General features: G+C 43.0%; 1 protein-coding gene across 3 annotated transcripts in view; it reads left to right on the top strand.

The window, feature by feature from the left end:
- Positions 1–258: 258 nt before the first annotated feature.
- Positions 259–19,115, top strand: part of LOC143368497 (dipeptidase 1) — a 195,625-nt gene continuing 176,768 nt past the window's right edge. For 2 of the 3 annotated variants that reach the window (XM_076811309.1, XM_076811300.1), the window contains exon 1: positions 259–709. In XM_076811309.1, the coding sequence (XP_076667424.1) occupies positions 704–709 (6 nt within the window). In that variant the 5' untranslated portion in view covers positions 259–703. The remainder of the gene's footprint in view (positions 710–19,115) is intronic. The other variant, XM_076811292.1, reaches the window with a different exon arrangement.

Raw genomic sequence — 19,115 nt, 5'->3', positions numbered from 1 at the left:
CGGAATAAACAGCACAGGATCCCCGGGTCGGCCGGGGGCAACAAAAACACATTGTTAACGCGGCCAAGTGGCGGTGTGAGCTGGCAGCGCGTGTCAGGGCGCGCAACATTTTTCGCAGTGACACGCCGAAGAAATTCAGGGGCAACGGGAGGGAGGTTCGCGCGCGAGGTGGGGGTTTTCGAGGCCGAGTAGCGAGTTTGCGCCTAGCCAGACCGACTGGCTCGAGCTTAGGAGCTTTCGAGCAGCAGCCAGTCGCCGGTTGCCGGGCCACGATCTAGCAGCTCGTCGAGCTTTCCACCCCCGACCTTGAGCCCTCTCGACCACGTTTTAGGAGCTTGCAACCAACAGTACTACGCTCTTACGATCCACTACGCGTCTCGAGAAACCAGCTACCCCATCCCGCTCATCGTGCTTCGGTTCCCTTTTTCCCATTTTTCATTCATCCCCGAACCCCCAGGATCATCCAGTGACAGACCGTCGTTCGAACCTTTTTAGGGGGGAGGAAAGCTCTGTGTGAAAGTGAAAAGGAATCTGCAACCAGTGCGAGGACCCGTTCCACGAAGTGTCGGCCACCGCGCTCCGATTGCTCCAGGTGACGAATCGTCGTCTCGGCATGGCGAATGGGTGACAGAGACGAGGTCCTTGATCCGTTGCGGGTCGAAGGTGTTTTTCGGCAACGGGGGAACCATGTGAGGCTTCGACCATGAGGGTGAGTGTTCCCGCAGCGTTTCATTCTACCCGATGCTCTTATGCCCGCCAGGCTTCGCGCTGCTCTCCGCTCGGAATAAGGTACGCGCAGCGCCTTGGCGCCGCAAAACGTGGACCCCGGTTGAATAGTGTGTAAATACAGCGGTGTCGGTGGCCCCAGTTACCCAAAGGTCCATGAAATGTCAGCCGGAATTTTCTGTATTACCGCGTTCGCGCGGCGTTACCGTTTAAGCCCGCTCGTTGCGCGCGCTGATTTATTGCTCGCCCAACGAGCTGCGCAACGTTTTGGTGCGCGTAATTATTTTCACGCGAGCGGCTATCGGGATAAAATTCTCTCGCGGAAGGGCGTGTTTTCGCGATGCCTCGTGGTAGCGCGCGTTCCCACGACCATCGCTTGCCTTTCGTGCTCGCGGGGGTGGTACAATGCCGGGCAAACTTTTGCGGTTTCTTGATAGACTTCGGCTGTTTCTAGATCGCTCGCAACTTGTTTCACGTTGGCATGTAAACTAATGTATTCTGCACGCAACGGTCACGGAGATTTAGGTACTCGAGCTGACTTTGTATATTTCTTGATTATTGGGGAGATTGTTTTAGATTGTTCCACCGATTATTTCAAATTTGCGGGCAACTTAATACTTTCTATGGATCTCAAGAATGAGAACCTGTGCGCTTGAACAATAGATTAGTGGATTTAATTTCCTCTTTGTTCTGACTTCCTTTGATTGCCTTCCTCGGTTATGTCACGCAGGCTTTGAATGGAGTCCAAGATGATCACAGCATTGTATACTCCATTGCGTCTTATAAGTATTCACTAATCGCGTTTTAATTACTCTGTTAATGGAGTGTGAAAATCCTTAGAAATACTATTTCTACATTGTCCTTTATACCTCCTACATTACTTCGACTATCAGAGTCAGATATATGCCAGTAAACGGCACGTGATACCACAAGTGTCCAAATGAAAGCTTGCAACTTACCCTTTCGATAGTTCCTCGCGTATAACACCGTTTCATCCACCTGTGATTAAGTCAACCACTCTGAAAACCTTCGGATCACATTCCAAGTCGAGCTCGATAAAGATTATCCTACGTTTATAAGCGCAAAATCGACAAGAATTAAATCACCCCCGACTCGATTGGCAGGCATGTGTGCGGAGCAAATGAAATCACCTCGAAGCGATTAAACCGCAGCGAGGCATTAGGTGAGCAGCTATTTCCTATTTTCCTAAGGAAAATACTCTACTCAGTGGAATCCTATGTCGGTGCTGCTCTCCTAATTTTCACGTAGTTACGATTCCCGGCCCGGGAAGGGTTGGCGGTTATTGTCTTCCCCCGGTGTAGCCTCCGTTGCACAAACAGCCCGAGCAAACTTCTCGCTCGATCCTTCTTATTGATTAACTCCAGTCGATCCGTTTATTACGGTCCTCTAGTTGAAAAGTCGCGTTAGCTCGCCGCAGTTTACGCGCTTACCGCCGCGACACGCGGCAAAGGCGACTCCGTAATTTCGCGGGTCGCCCGGGATAATCTTGCGAAAACTTTTTCCCCGCGTCAGCCGCGAGATAGCGGCGAGAAGTGCCCCGAAAGACGAGCGCCCCGCGATAAGCCAGCGAAGCTGGGCTCCAGGCTGGTCCGCCTGTAAATTAAACTCGAAACTTCCGTGTTCGCCTGCCGCGTAACACGGTAAATCGTGTTATTAATAAGATGCAGAAGAACAATACCCCTCGTCCGTTATTATGGAGGCTGGTGCATCTGGAACTGTACACCTGGTAATCTTTGCGTTGGTTGACGCTGAGCAAATTGTAGGGAATTCTTTCTGACTTCTTTCATAAAGGGTAACGACGCTAGGCGACGCTAGGCGAAAAATTTTAAAGAAATTCATGAAGTTTATTGAAAATGTAACATAAGGATCCTATGATATGCATAAAGAAGAACAAAAAATATTTTTTTCAGATTTTTTTAGCACAAAGTGGCGGCACATTGGCCGCACAGCCGATACGTATTTCCCATTCGAGTCCTTCCGCGGTGGAATTTTTCACGGCCACACCGTCGGACCTAGAACAAAAAGACAAAAAGTTTTGTAATCTACACACCGAATATTAGAGTGCTACCAAAGATTTCGAAAAAATATTGAGTTTTGAAGGAGTGGCGAACATTTGAATTTTCTCATCACCTTGAATTTTCTAGCAAAGGAAAAGGATTGTTTTCAAATCTATTTTAATAAATATTTTTAATAAACTTCATAAATTTCTTTAAAATCACCTGCAAACTAACCTACCATATTTGTCATATCATCGTGGCGCTACCACTTGATAGGTCTGTGTGCTTTGTTAGCTTCAAAGTTCAAGGGAAATTAGAGACAGCGATAGTTTACAACAGGTAGTTATATTCTATACTTTCCAAGCTATTTGGTTTCAATTTTACTTCGTTGTGGGGCTAGCAAGGTAAACACGTGAAGTAGGAAAGCGAAGGGCAGAGGAAAAACTGATACACGCACCACTCAAAGTGCTTTATAGCATGTCTCTCAAAACGCGATATCTGCAAAACTACGGAACTATTCATCTCGACTTGTTTCGTGATGCACCTAGATTTGAAAAAAAAATATGGCTCGATAATAAACCAACCACGGGCCCCCTTGACGACTTTTCTAAAAAAGCAGGCCCACAAAAAAAAAATCATACATGGTCACATGATCCTTTCAAACGTTTACAACCTCAAACCAGCAGATTTCCTTTCAAAACCCTCACAAGATAGAATCACTACGTAAACCACCGCCTCAACAACTATAAACCCTCTACATTCCGCCAAGCACGCAAACCATGAATTGCCTTTTACCACTTCATTTCGCCTATTGGTGAACGTAGATCGTAAACTCCAGGCTTTACAAAGCTTCTCACGCTGCTCGGGGACAAGTTCTTTTCGAGCCCGGTATACCGAGGAAACTTGCCGCGAAATTCGATTAACAGTCATCCCATTGCCAACGAGCAGCCTGTTAACTCGACGATCGGTCGATCGTGGCCTACGCCTGGGAGCGTGCCACGTGAACACTTGTGTTCACTTCGTTCAAAGGGCGTTGTTCGCGGGCGTTCAAAGAGCTTGATTGCCTTTGGCGTGGCTGCGCGAAGCCGGGAAAGCTCTGGGTAAAAATTCTGGGCACGCAATTTTCAGGCGAGTCTCGCCGTTGCTCGTGTTCCGCTCGAGGAAACCTGCAACGATGGGGAGGACGGGGAGGAAAAAACGTTCGCTGACAATTGCTGTCGGTGGCCGTGAACGAAGGCAGGGGCGAGGGCACGAGGTGCCGCAACCCCGCTCGAAGCCAGCCGAGAAATTCCGCGATGACGGCCGTGTCGCGTTTCGCGTGCCGCGGAACGAGACGAGGTTACGCGGATCTCCCCCTTGCACAAGTCATTTCAAACAATTTTCTTGCACGCTCGTAAAATCGCGGGGCCTGCAGGCGCGCCGTAAATACAGCGGATGCGGTACCCGCGGAAGATATGATAAAACCGGGCTCGCGGCTGGGCAAACAATTTTATTCTCCCCGGCTCCCTTTGAGCTGGACGTCGATAGGGGGGCGCTGGTGGATACAATGGTAATCGAAAGTTTGGGCGCGTTGAAACCACCTGGCGCACAGCGACGGTGAATCTTTAATCGCTCACGTTTGGAAGTTTGAATATTTCGGGATTTTAAGGGGGTGTATTTTTGCTGGGTTTGGTTTAGGATTGTGTGTCCTTTAATGGGTGGAAAATTACTGTCGTCGATGGGAATGATGAATTGAATATGGATTAGGGAAATATCGGCTGGGAAGCTCTTTCTCCTGTTCGTAAGTGAAACGTGGATGTAGATGATAGATACATTTGTGATTTTTTTATTTTAAGAATACATGTATTCGAAGCTTTTAGTGGGAATGCTTACCACAGTCGTTCCCAAACAGTGGGTCGCGAAATGTTTTCTGGGGGATCGCTGTGGTTGTTTTTAGTTGACGATTCTTAGTGCTTATTTATTTTGGTATAGTTACATTGCCATATTTTATTTATGATGCAGCACTGATTTTTCATTTATGAAAAAATTGAGAAGCCGGTTACCCAGATGCAAGCACAATCATCACACTCAATAAGATAATTAAGTATTGGGTATTAAGTTAGAATTATATTTTGATATGGATATTTTTAACGTGTTTTCTGCACCTTATTAAATACGTTACCTTAAATGGAGAGGGTCGCAGGTTATTTGAATATTATAAAAGGGGATCACGACTTAAAACTGATTGGGAAACACTGGCTTATAAGAAAGATATAGTTTTTCATAAGGAGAAATGTCAATCGAGATACGGATCATCCACGTCTCGTCCCATTTTCCTTCTTTTCCAGGCCAAATTGCGATTATAGTTTTCGGGTGAGGGATTAAGGGGGTTGGTAAAACTACCGCGGGGGAAATTCTCGAAGCGAGCGCATATTCGTTCCGATGAAACGAAAATCGTGTTCGCGTTTCTCTTTGTGCCTTGTCTCCTTTGACGTTCTGTGTTGGGAAGGACCTTTGGATTTGAATGGAATCCAAGAAAATCGCGCAGTTCCCGCTGCTTTGTAGGCGCGCCCTATTTCCTGCTACGGGAAAGCAACGATTGCTCGGTAATTATAAGTTTTCAACTCGAATATCAGAATTCGTCACAGAATTGGTAAAGTGTATTGGTATTCAGTTATTTTTATTTATCAATTTATTTTCAATCCCACTAAACGCGTGAAATTCACCGTTCCAGTTTAATAATTATGCAACTGCAAAAAAGTGGTATATGTGATTTTTCAGGAGATGAAGATAGTGCACCGATTAGGAGAGTTGGGCGGTAACTAAATAAAAAATTACTTAAATAACGGAGCAAATAAAAGTTACATTAACTTTAGATTATTTGACGAATAAAGATCATTATTTTTATTCGACGAGAATTTATTGCACTTGCACCACGACAGGAGCTCTCGGTCGTCACGGTGTAAGTACACATCCTTGTTTTCATGTAATAGAAGCGAAAATTTATTTTGTTACAGTATTCTGCAGTGTGTCACAATTATCTTTTTGCTCAGTTCTTTTCTGATGCCTACTTTATAGTTATAGAATCGTTGTGTCACTGATTCATCACCGTCCAGCTCAAGCCGCTGACCCCAGAAATATGAAATTCGGAGGGTATATTCCCTTTGTGACGTAGATGCTCCATACGAAGGAATTTTTTAAAACTCCAACCCGAAGGGGGTAAAAAGGGGTGATATATGTTTTCTCGGACTCATTATTATTTCTTAGGCCCGATTAAATATCAACTTGGCTTTCGTTTCAAAAGGTTGCCCACACAAATCCCTAAAAATCAATTTCAGGATTTTGCTCTAATCAACCCCTACGGGCTGAAAAGGAGTAAACCGTGTTTTCACGGAGTCCTTAATATCTCTTAGGCCCGAAGCGAAGGGCGGGGGTAGTTTGCTAGTTTCAGTATAAATTATTCATCTTATGAACAATACAGTTAAGTTCATTAAACCTTATTTCTTTACTGATGGACTAAAGTACAAAAACTTGATTTTTCTCAATAAATCTGTTTTGTGACATTACTTGCCCCCCTTGCCCTTCATTTAGTTGAATAGATTTTTTTAAAAAAAATCTGACGGAAGATACTTCTTATTCTCGATCTGAATCACCTCCTCCTTAAATGACTTCACACAAATCAGTATACCGGTCATATAACTCTTAGCAAAAAAAAAATTCATACAAATTACAACAAACCCTTCCCTTTACAGCGGAATATCCCCGTCCATCAACCCTGCAGCGACGCCAGTCTTATCTAATAGATCCTACAGACTTGAACAAAAAAATAATTGCCACTCCTGCCTGCTCGCAAATTTCTCTTTCCCACTTTCCCTTCGACGCGCCGGATTCCACTCCCGTTTCTCGTCCGCTGCCGGCGCTCGCGTCGGTGGCCACGGACAATCAATCACCGCGATAATTAATGATGCCCATTTCTAATTATCCGTGTCCCTGTCAATCAGTATTCGTGCTCCCAGTTGCGTCGGGCCGATTCGTCGCTGTTAGGAACAGCACTTCGGCGTCGGTGCTGGACCGTCCATAAATTCCTGGCGAGCGGAGACGAGGTTCGTTGGCACGCGCTACGCTCGTTGGAAAATCAGTGCAGCGATTTTTCTCCGGCGGGGAAAAAATATCACGTATAAGTGGAGGGGACGCGGGCGACGCGCAAACCTACGACATCGACGCGGGATACGTGGAAATCGCGGAATAACGAAAACGACGGCGGCTCGACGGGCAAAAAGTTGCCGCGAAATGATGTCGGATATCGTGTTCTTTCTCTGTTTTTCAACCGTCTCCTTTTTTCGCCCCCGCCGTACCAAGCTCGCCGTAACGACGCACGAGGAAAAAGCGCTCGTAATGATACGTGGAGTCACGGCGATATTTGAATTTCCAAGCGTAGATACGCTTCAGAGCGGCACGTTAATGCACGCGTTACAAATAATGTTGGGACCCCCTTCCCCCCCGGCATTTGCATTTTTATTGTAATAGTTGGGGAGTCGATTCGTCGGCCGGGTTCGAACTTTTCGTACGGTTCATTGTTATTTAAAGCAGCCGGGAATAATGAGGCTCTGAGGCACGGACGAAAGTGAGACGCGCTCGCAGCATCTTCCAGGGAGATGCATTGATGTCCCTGGGAGTTTCTCTAATATCATCGGCGGCGAATTAAGGGGACTTTGGTTGATCTGATTTTGATGCGTGGGTGTAGGGAATTAACGACTCTTCTATACTGCTGGATATTATTCTTTACCGACTGGTCAGGCAAAACGTTGAACGAAATTCGTGTAAAGTAAATAGTGTATCATCTGATACATTGATGTCATTGTTTTAAATTATCAATTATTAGTTGGAAAATGATGGCGTGTTGTTTCACGTTCAGGAATTAGTAAGCAAGTGAATATTCAGAGCCATAAACTTCATCGTCGAATAAATGTGTCACAATAAATTAGCCCTCGTAATAAGTTTTCTAAAGTTGTATGCAAATTTCGTGTAGGCAAATTGTTTTCTTTCTTTAATTTACTTCTTACAGTACTTACATGATTTTCAAAAAGATTGTATATGCCTTTTCTGGGGCATTTATTTTCCAATTAAGGGGAGGTTTCGGTCTAAAAGTCGATTTTTTTTTTAATTTCATTTTTCGAATGTTCAATCTTTTAGGAATACGTGTTTAAAAGGATTTGTTGAAATTCGTAAAATTCCCGAAGTTATAGGCCTTTGAGTAGCGGCAAATGCATGAGTAACTTTAAACGCGTTTTTCTCGAAACAGTGTTCTCAAAACGGTGGGATCTGTATCTCCAAAAGTTATTAACCGATTCGACTGAAACTTTTTTTATTTTGAAGAATATACTTCTGGCTAGGGGGAAACCAGACAAAATTACAAAATAGTGAAAATTTATAATTTTCAAAGGCGTGGAAAGGACGAACGGTATAGGGAAAAAGTGATTTCAAACTTCAAGTGTGGTTATTTTTTTAAAAAATGTTATTTTTGCATTTTTCTTCTGATTCTCCCCCTAGCCAGAAGTATATTCTTCAAAACAAAAAAAGTTTCAGTCGAATCGGATAATAACTTTTAGGGATACAGGTCCCACCAATTTTGCTCAATTTTTTGACGCCTTGACTTTAACGACGCCACAGTGCCGTCTGTAATTATTAATTATCAAACAAGAAATATATTTCTATAACTTAAGACATCCTTAATACAATGCAAAAAGTCCCATTAAATTATATATAGTAGTTTTCCTGTAATTAATTTTTAAAGATTACCTATTTGTGGGGGCTCTAGGCCGGAACCTCCCCTTAATGTACTTACAGGGGAACATCCCGAACCCGAAAATTCTAAAAATTCTGAAACTTTGTGAATATGTAGGGAATTTCCTCCTGATTACGACGCAATTTTTGTTTGCTGTCCAAATTCACTCCAAAGGGGTGTAATTGACCCCTGAAAATTCGGTTATTTTCCAATTTTGTGTGACAACTCGATAACTGTAAAATAATTTTTCTACCAGATGATAGATCTAATTAAAAGAAGTAACTTTTATTGTGAAAATTTTTTCTATCTCTTACAGTTCGCGAGTTATAACACAAAATCGGAAAATAGCCGAATTTTCAGAGGTTAATTTCACCCCCTTCGAGTGAATTTGGGCAGCAAACAAAAATTGCGTTGTAATCAAGAGGAAATCCCCTACATACTGACAAAGTTTCAGAATTTTTTGAATTTTCGGGTTCGGGATCTTGTTAGACATAATCGTATATTCGGCAAAAAATAGAGTCGAGTCGTACATGATCTAATTTCAATTCAAGCTTCTCTGTTACAGTCGAATGAGACATAGTGCCCTATATTAACTTTAGAGCAGAGTGCAGAAAGCAGACAAATTTTCTCCCAACTTCTGCAAACATCGAGAATCGACTTCCATCCGAATACTCGTGTCTCGACCGTCAAATTACATAATTAGTGTCAACAGAAGTGGACTTGAGTTTTGAGGTAGATACCTAATTCACGGCGCTTGTTAGTCTTATTTTTCGAAATGCTCGGGGCCATAACGCGATCTAACGACTCGCTGTTACTATTTGCCGGCGAAACACGGCGTGTCACGGCTGCCACCGAAATAATGGTCGAAATTGGGCGCATGCTCCGCGATTTCATAATCCTCTTACATTTTCAGTTAACTGGGTCGGCGGAAAATTATACGCCGATGCGTTCACGCCTGTCTGTCCCGGGGCGCACGGTAGAGAAGCGCGGTTTACGGCGAGCTGAAAAATAAATCGGCACTGACGACGGCGCCGAAAATCCTGCGGGCGAATAAAAATTATCCGATTATCGATGATAACAGCGATCGTTGTTTCTCCGTCGCGCGTGGGGGCGGGGGATCCATAACATCGAATCTGCATTAACTGGAGCGTCGCTCGTTGTTCATATCGTTAGGAAACATTTGCTGGCTGGTCAATGCTAGCTAACAGCGAGTACCTGCGCAGAAGTTCGCGGACAAATATTTGGAATATTTATCAGAGCGATGCAGCTTCGACGCAACGTTTGCTTGTGCTAAACAGACGATTTGTTAGGCGAGGAAACAACGCTCGCGGTGAATATGGATCGAATTGCGTTTAGAAAAATAATTAATCTGTGAGTTGAGTACGTAGTTAATCCTGCGAGGTGTTTCGCGCAGGCCATTCAACGAGTTTCAGCAATTTCTAGCGTTTCAATCTTCACACTATACTCTCCACTCTATTATTCTTACTATTATTATTGTTACGAGTTTATTACTCCTTGAATGGAAGATGTAATACATATAGAAATCAGAGATAGTAAAATTAGAGAAAAAGCGAGGCGCTGCAGGAACTGTTGCTAAGCATAAGTTTAAGAACATTTAATAAAAAATTAAATAGAATTGCTACAAATAAAATGAAATGAAAAGAACAATAGTAGCCAACACACAGCTGAATCAAATCTGGTAAAAATTGATCTCGTTTCAACGCGGACTAGGACAGGAAGGAAATGCATGACAAGGTAGAACTGACAGTAAGGGAAGTGTTGGAGCTGCGCGTTTAAAGGACTGATGGGAGTGTAACTGTCGGATAGTAGCAGGGAAAGATAGTTATAATAATGTGCAGCGATATAGGAAAGAGAAGCTTCGAATTTGGAGGTACTGTGCTCAGGAATAGAAAGAAGAGATTGATATCGAGTTGAAAGTGGTTGGTAAGTAGGATATTGTAAAGTTAAGACCGACAACGAGAGGAGAGTACCTTAAGAGGGTACTTTAGTCTAACTAGTCGTTTTTCAATGTAGTCTTCGGGGGTTTTATTTTCTGCATTATGGTTATCGCTATAGTTGGAACCACAGAGTCCCTCTAACAATCAAAATTTGCTGAATGACAGCCTTTTGCAAAAAAGTTCAATTCTTGCTAAGAATTCAACTGTTTTCTTGCTGTAAAATTAATTTTTTACAAATTAAAAACTCGCCCGTGGTTAAAAAGAAGCTAAAAAAATCGACGTATTACTTCAAACATACCTTAATATGCAAGCAAAACGCCAGGCAGTATAAACTTACAGTTTTTAGCAAACAAATTCCCGAAGATGGCGTCGACAACCGGGTAAGAAGTAAGACGAAAAGTCAGAAAGGGGCGATATGCAACGTCACATAACAATAGTCGAACAACGATATAACCAAAGATTGGGGTGGATGAAGTGTCTGAGAAGAAGAAAGAATATGCCGGGAAGGATACAGTACGATTGCAGACGATTGAAAGCTTGGCGACGTATAGTAGAAACATGATTTTCGAAGGTGAGAGTAGAATCCAAAGTGAGTCCTAAATTCCGGATAGAGGTATCAGGATGAACCTAGACGGAATCAAGTGTGACAGTAATGGAACGAAGTGTACGAAGGAGGAAAGATGAGCCAAGTAGGTACTATTAGAGCGCGGAAAGAAGACTCTCGGCGGGCGGTACAGTCCGCCGCTAGCTCAACCTGAACCTCCGTCTGTTACATTGTAGTAAGTAGAGATATGGCCGATTCCGCCAATAACAAAAATACGTGTGTGCACCAATCGGTGACAAAAACCAATCATCACAGCGGCGGACTGCATCGCCCGTGACCGCCCGCCAGGGGTCTTCTTTCCGCGCGTTAATAGTACATGGAGAGAGGCTGCGGTAGGATTAAGTCTCAGCCCATGTTGAACTGACCAATCCAGTATTCGCTAATCTGACTAATCTAGTATAATCTATAATAAAACGATCTCTCGCTTTAAATTCCTTCACATTCCTTGGCTCTTCGGTGTGTGAAAAACGTGCGGGGTACCTATCCTAGAGAATGACTGGATTAATTAGAAAGCTCTCTCGAATAACTTCGTTAGAAACGGTGTAGCCTCGCTTCCATTACTCGTGCAGTATTAACTATAATACGCAAAGAAGACCGTGTAACATCCAGCCGATAATATATTCTCGATACCCTGTAGAAGCTGCTCTTTATTAATTTCCATGGAGCAGGCGGTGACGCGGTCGTGCCAGGGTAAAGGGATCGAATTATTGAAAGAAGAGTTATCCTTCGTGCCGGGACGGAGGCGATCAGCCCCGTCTGGATTTGCATGCTTAATGCAATCATGCTAATCGATGAAAAAGTTTCACCGGCGCGGCGATGGAGAGCGAACGGGGGTGGAGCGGAGGGAGGATTATAAGAGGCGCGGGGCACGGTCTTTGAAGGCTGGTAAGCATCCTGTAACCGCTTGGAACCGTTCCCTGCCCGACGCGCTGCAACTTTTCAGAATATTCCTGTTGCAACGGGTAGTTCTGTCTGGGACGAGCAACATTTAAATTCATGGCAATCAGATCCGATTGAAAAGTTGAACGTGACCTCGACTTCCGCGGTAGTTATCGCCAGGGACGTGAAAGAAATGAAGAAGAACTAGGCACGCGACGTATATATCTGCGACACACTAAAAAGACAAATTCAACTGTACGTATTCCAGTTGTGAATTTTGGGGGATGCTCGCGCTGAAAAGCTCGCCTCGGCGACAAATCGTTTGTCAAGGGAGAAAATTAAATGTGATTCATGGAGGGATCGGTAGTCGCGAGGCGTTGCTTCGAGAACGGGGGCTTAACGAGAGAAACTTCAGCGCAGCGACGAGGCACCGTTCTCCAGCGGGCGCGTCGAATTTTTCGCGGTAACTCATCCTTTCTGTTTTAAACGAATAAGGGACCTAATTGGAGGCGGTTGGTCGGCCGCTGGAAACAGTTTCGCGCGAAAAGAAACGCGCGGACGAGGCGCAAAGTAGAAACTAATGCCGAACGAAACAGCGCCGCGGAATAATGAGAAAATACTATATCCGCGTGGGGTTTCATTTTTAATTTTACGACCGAGAAACTTGATTGAAAAGTTCCGGGGACTCGATTCGAGCCGCGCTCCGGCTGTAAGGAAAATAAGCAAGAGTAATGTGGGGGAGGCTGATGGTGGTTATAGCTGGAGAATGAAATGATGAATGTACAACCAGGGAATCGGTGTCCAATCGGTGAATATTCGATTTGGCAGATTTCGATGAGTAATCGCGATAGGAATTATTATTGAGGGCGATTGGTTTCCTGGCAGACATGAGAAGGTCGTGTGTTTTATTTTTTAAGTAATTAGTATTTAATAGGCTATTAAATACAGTATTAAATAAATATTCCTTGGAAATTAATGGTGAAAGTAGGTTGTGAAGGAGGCACTCGTTTTCATTGGCACACAGATCGCAAAATTTAATTAATCTGGAACTGAATTGGGTCTAAACATTGGGGAATTGGAGCTGCAGTGAACGAACAAGGGATATTCGGTTATCCCAACATTCCGATTTTTTTAAACTGTGCAGGTGATTGTTTTCTAATAATGAAAAAAAACTTGCCTTTAGTGGTTCAGACCAAGCCCGCAAAAGCTGAATTCTGTCCAAAAAAAGTTGAGGTGCCGCAAGAACCCTGAAGTATTAGGCACCTTTTGGTTTTTCTAAAAAATGTTTTTAAAGTTTTGTATGTGCTAATTTTTGTATAGTCTTAACACGTTCACTGTTCAGACCTCTAGCGTACCTACTCGTCTTTCATGTGCGCAAAAAAGCAACAGAACGCTTATGTAGTTTAAAAATTTGTATGAAATTTATAGTGAGTGAAATTTTTGTAGGTATTTGTTGAATGACAAAAGCCTTTTGTAAAGACCTTCATTATAGGTTCAATATAGGTTCAATATATGTTCGATATAGGATCAATATGGGTTCAATATACGCTCGATATAGGTTCGATATAAGTTCAGCATGTGATCGATGTGTGCCCGATATAGATTTATGTGGGTTCGATATAGGTTCGATATATGTTCGATGTAGGTTCCCTTAGTACAATAGCAATTACATGAGTGATTTACAACAATTTATATGTTTGATACAAAGTTCAAACATGCATTACCCATTCTTTTCCCGCTTTTTCAAAAAATTGTACTTTTGTAGTGGTTTTTATAGATTTGAATTTTCTCTTTCCACCAAATTATCCGCTCTGAGCAGTTGCTCCGCTTGCGCTTCCCTAGATCGAGCCCTGTAATTGCAATAAAGTAAACGTGATATAGTAACGTGATGAAAAAACAAGCAAACAACGCTATCCACCTCTCGCTCTAATTCGCCGAATTAATTTAATTCAATCTTTGCTAAAAGCGTCGCGCGGAGTTACACGAAGCGAAAACATGTTGATTCTGAAATTACTGCTGAAACCAACGAGCGAGTTTCCGGTAGAAACAAAATTCGATCCCATCAAACTCGTTCATACGCCCCCATATCGCATCCCGACGAATTCGTTAGCGAGAGAGGCGGGCAGCCTGGTGGAAGAAACGCGCGGAAATGCGCGGAAAGGAAATTGGACTGTAGCGCGGCGTGGCGCGGGGAAACGGTGGAAGTGAGAAGAGAGGCAGCGGCAGATAAATAAAAGCGGAGAAAAAGGAGCTGGGTGGATAGAATGCGGTGTTTGCATAATATATGAAAATTTCGAAGACACTCTCTCAGGGAATCATAAGATCGAGAAGGGCGGTTGGGGCGGGCGGAACGGGCGGATAGTGGAAGCGAGGAACTTGCGCTCGCAGAGGTAAAAGGAGGTCGAAGAATAAAGAGGGTTCACGGTACCCGAGAAGCAATGCGGCGACCGAAGTCAGTGAATTTCCGGGATCCTCGTTGTGCCCACGACGACGGGTCACAGAGCCCTCGTACCCTTCAGTCAACTTGTTTCGGAAGTTGTTTCTTATTTATTCATGAATCGTAGCGCGTCGCTGCAGCCGGCCGCGTAATGCGCTCGGAGAAAGATTTTCCTCGACCCTCCCGGCCCCACCACCCTCGCCCGCTCGCCTCGTTATGGAAATCCATTACATCTGTAACGCCGAATTTCGTGGATTCCGCGAGAGAGATTCACCGTCGATCTTAAATGCTTCGCTCGACCCCTTTGCAAATTGAATCCTCTCTGGCGCTCCGCGACACGATCCCCCTCGCCATTTCGTTTCGAGCAAACTCTTCGGTATCCGTGATTCAATCCAGTCGCCCTTGGATTAATGAAACGTGTGACGAAGATAGTAATTTGGAGCTTCCACAATATTCGTTTAAAATTATGCCAGTGATGACTAGTGTGTATGAGCAGGTTTCGATGAGCTATTACCTCAAGGTTTTCTTGCTTCCGAATCTTTGTTATGTATGGTTCTGTATTCTACTACATGTCACTGAATTCTACGAAATCTGTATTCGTGCAAGTGTGGTAATGGACTGGTAGAGAAATCAGCGCGGCAATGAAAATTAACACTAGATCTACCAAGGTGGTCAAAATGACTTGTTTTGTTTTTTCTTATAATTATTACTCATTTTCAGTGTATCTTACTTTCTCATTTTTTTCGCGACTTTTATTGAAATGTATAAATGATTAATTCTGTAAAGTAGTTTCCTTCTTTGCTTGTTTTTTTTTATAAATAAAAAATATATTTTTAAATTAAAATTTCAATAAATATTTGCCGCGCTGATTTCTCTACCAGTCCATTACCACACTTGCACGAATACAGATTTCGTAGAATTCTGTGACATGTAGTAGAATACAGAACCATACATAACAAAGATTCGGAAGCAAGAAAATCTTGAGGTATATATATATATATATATATATTTGATCCTGCACGGAGCGCAGGTAAACTTTTGCTTTCAGAAGTTTCTCAGAATATTTCCGCACACCTAGTTCAAATACTTCCTTGGAAAACTAAATACATTTCAGTACGTATACCTTATACCAAAAATCCCAAACAATACTTGCGTGTTATATTTGTTCAATTGTTGCATTCTTATTTTACTTTCTTCATGTCTTTCACTCATTCATAAAAACAAATTCGAAAAATTGAAATTCAGAATTCGATTTCCTATCCCGAACTGTAAAAAAAATTACGCATAAAATTACCTAGGAATTATGGGAAGACATTCACGAAGGTGTAAAATTATTGTGAAAAATAAATGATTTAGATGAAACATGTTTGAAAATAAATGTCTTTTCTTAAATAAGTTATTCTTTTCAAAAACAAGTCATTTGGACCCCCGGTAGGAGTAGGTATACGTCAACCATCGCGTCGGGAGTCCTAGTGTTAATTAGGAATGGAGTACGTAGACCAAAGTGGACATAAGGAGTCGTTTTACTTTCACCGGCCGAGAAATTAAGCTATTTATAAACATTTTTTTCACAGTAAATACAACATATAATGAAATAAATCTTTATTGTATTTATTAAGCTACCCCTTATATTATAAAAAAAAATTGAAAAGAATTTTTGTAAATTAGTTTAAATTTTTTTTACAGTGTCAGTATGGTACCTAAAAAAAGAGGTATGTTTACGGCATAGGTAATTTCCCGGCTCAGGCTTATCCGAAACAAAAAATTCCAAAATATTATTAATCTAAGAATGAGATTTTTCTCGTGGAACACCCGATAATACATCCTTTTGCGTATCTTGACAAACTTTTTTTCAAACCGGCGCCATTTTCTTTCTTTTCAACAAAAATTGTTAATTGAGCTAGCGGCTATAGCGACACTCATACAGATTAAGAATCTTTTGGAATTTTTTGTTTCGGTTAAGCCTGAGCCGGGATTCACCTACGCCGTGAACATACTCCTGTTTTTTTTAGGTTCCATATTGACACTGTAAAAAAACAATTAAAACGAATTGTAAAAATTCTTTTTAATTTTTGTTTGTATAATATAAGAGTAGCTTAATAAATACCAAAAAGATTCGTTTCATTATATGTTGCATTTACTGAGAAAAATATCTTTAAAAATAGCTTCACTTTTCGGCGGTTCAAAGTAGAATGACCCCTTAAGTATAACCCACGATCTATCAGGACTCGTGTTGTGTACAAGGGCTTTTTAATTTAGAAGAAGAGTAGGAAGTCCTGCGATCGCTTGAATAACCGCGATGTTAGGCTTCCTTGTCGACGCTGTGGCTAGACGTTGGCCATAAGCGAGCCTGAAGGAGGGAAACCATCTATTACGAATGATTATCGAGTCTTGATTTACAATCCGCTTCGAGCGGCTGAGATCCCGGATCAGCTTTCGGTGCTTTATCAAGGAACCTGTAAATCCGCCTGCTTAAGCCTCTAACATGCACGTGCGTCGTTGCATTTTGAGCGGTTTCAATTACATACTTGCGTATCTGAATAATTCTGCGCGGCCACGTGCTCGGTGCCTCCGAAACGTTGCTTTCAAGAATTTAGAAAGCAATCTTAGGTGCGATTCATACGGGATGCTGTTTTACGTGTTCTGTTTCAAACAGGCATACTTATCTACTTAGCAACATCTACTTACAAGGAAACATATCGAACACGGTACACGCCGATTTTAATGGGGCTTTGGTAGGAACTAACAAGGGGAGGACACCATGTGGTAGACACCGATTTTGATGAGCCTTGTCTCGATGGATCTATGTCGAAATTTAGTCGAAACTAAATAAATAGGTGTCCGAGCGTTTCAGGCAGCAGGCTTTAATAATAGAGATATTTACATGTAAATTATTAAGAATTTCATAGTGGCCGTGGGGTTTTAGTGGGTAAAAATCCCACACTACCCTGACGCCTGCGGGGCATTCCCTTCTGAAGGCGTCGGGGTGCTTTTTGAAGATGTCTCCACGTTAAAAAAAACTTTATAAATTTTTTTTTAACTTGGGGAAATCTTCAAAGGGCACCCCGACTCCTTCAGAGGGAATCCCTCGGGGGCGCCAGGGTAGTGTGAAACGCTCGGACACCTATTTACTTATTTTCGACATAGATCCACCGTGCCAAGGCTCATCAAAATCGGTGTCTACCGCATGGTGTCCTCCCCTTGTATGTAGTTCTCAGTAAAATATTTGTCACTTATTTTCTGTTATCAGCAATCGTTCGTGTTGAAGGGCTGAACACAGCCCCTAAGGTGTGGGGTCGAAAACATATTTTCTGGAATATCACCAGAACTATTAGCCGTAGAAGAAATTTTTTTTAAAGTGTGTGCTTTTTAAAGAGGAATCCAGTCTCCGTAACTGGAAATATAGCAACCCTTGTGCTTTTAATTTTGTTGGTCAGCATTTTTACTTGCAAGTTTCGTGGCATGTGGTTGAGGTGAAACGTAGACTCGCTGAATTTATTCAAGAATTCGTCAAAGAAAGGGATCGAAGGACTAATTTAGACAATTGAGTGATACACTTGGTTTTTCAACACTGCAGATTACTGGCGTTCCTCGTTGCCTGAGATTAATTACCTCGCGTGAACGGTCTATGGCGGCCGAACTCCCACAGCCATTTGTCAACACAACGATTAATCACACGTCAAAAATAGATTAGCACATGATGTTCTTAATGACGCGAAATCATCCATTATAATTTATTAGCCAATAAAGACGCAGCCTACTAGATTGCGCTGCCAACCCAAACATCGAACGCGCAACAAGAACCACAGGGTATACCCGATCTATCCACACCCCCCAAATATTTGTGCAGAAATTGCTCGAATCCGTCGCGTGACAAATGCAACGAGATCAAACGTGGCGCCTTTTAATTGTCCCGAAAATGTCGACGCAGACGTGATTATCGGGACACCATTGCGATCGGCAGAACGAAAGCTTGCACCAAAATTCGAAAACGATAACGACGTTAATTGGGGCGCAGGGCAAAGGCCTGTTTCACAGGAATATGTACTTCATCAGCCGCCGGTGGCATCCGAATTGTTCGATGAATGAAAATTGAATGCAATATTTACCGTGCTTTTGGTAACACGCTCGACGTACGCTGTAAAATTAATCCCGGACGTGGCTGGAGAGCACCTGTCCTCCATGGAAGAATTTCTTCCCCCTCATAAATTTCCAATGAAACCAAAGGAAAGTCGAGTTCCTTTAGTATTATGAATGCTTTGGCGCCTCCACCCTCTAAATCCATTACACCCTCTCTGGGTGGGAATTCTTCGATGCATTACACCCACTCTGGGTGGGAATTCTTCAATGCATTACACCCTCTGCGGGTGGGAATTCTTCGAGCGTCCCGTATCCATCCCGGAACATCCGTCGGGATATTCGGAATTTATGGTAATTTCGCGCGATCAATCGCGCCGGGAGACGTTGATCCGCGAGAACGCCAACAAATTTGAGACAAGGGCAAACGTTCTCGGTTCCCGTTCAGGGAACTGAAACGATTGCTCTCGAAATCGCTGTCCCGCCATCCGGGCTTTCACTTCACTTTCGCGTGATAAAAATGATGTATCTCTTAACTCCGCTGTAGCGCATGAATACCTCTAGCGAGGTAGGCATTCGCTGGGGGGATGAGGCTCGATAAGGAACACCAGATCCTCTGGAGTATTAAATCTGTGTATTGTTCCCATAAGTC

Source organism: Andrena cerasifolii, chromosome 1 (assembly GCF_050908995.1).
Source record: "Andrena cerasifolii isolate SP2316 chromosome 1, iyAndCera1_principal, whole genome shotgun sequence".
Classification (NCBI taxonomy): Eukaryota; Metazoa; Arthropoda; class Insecta; order Hymenoptera; family Andrenidae; genus Andrena; species Andrena cerasifolii.
This window is presented reverse-complemented; position numbering and strand designations above follow the sequence as displayed.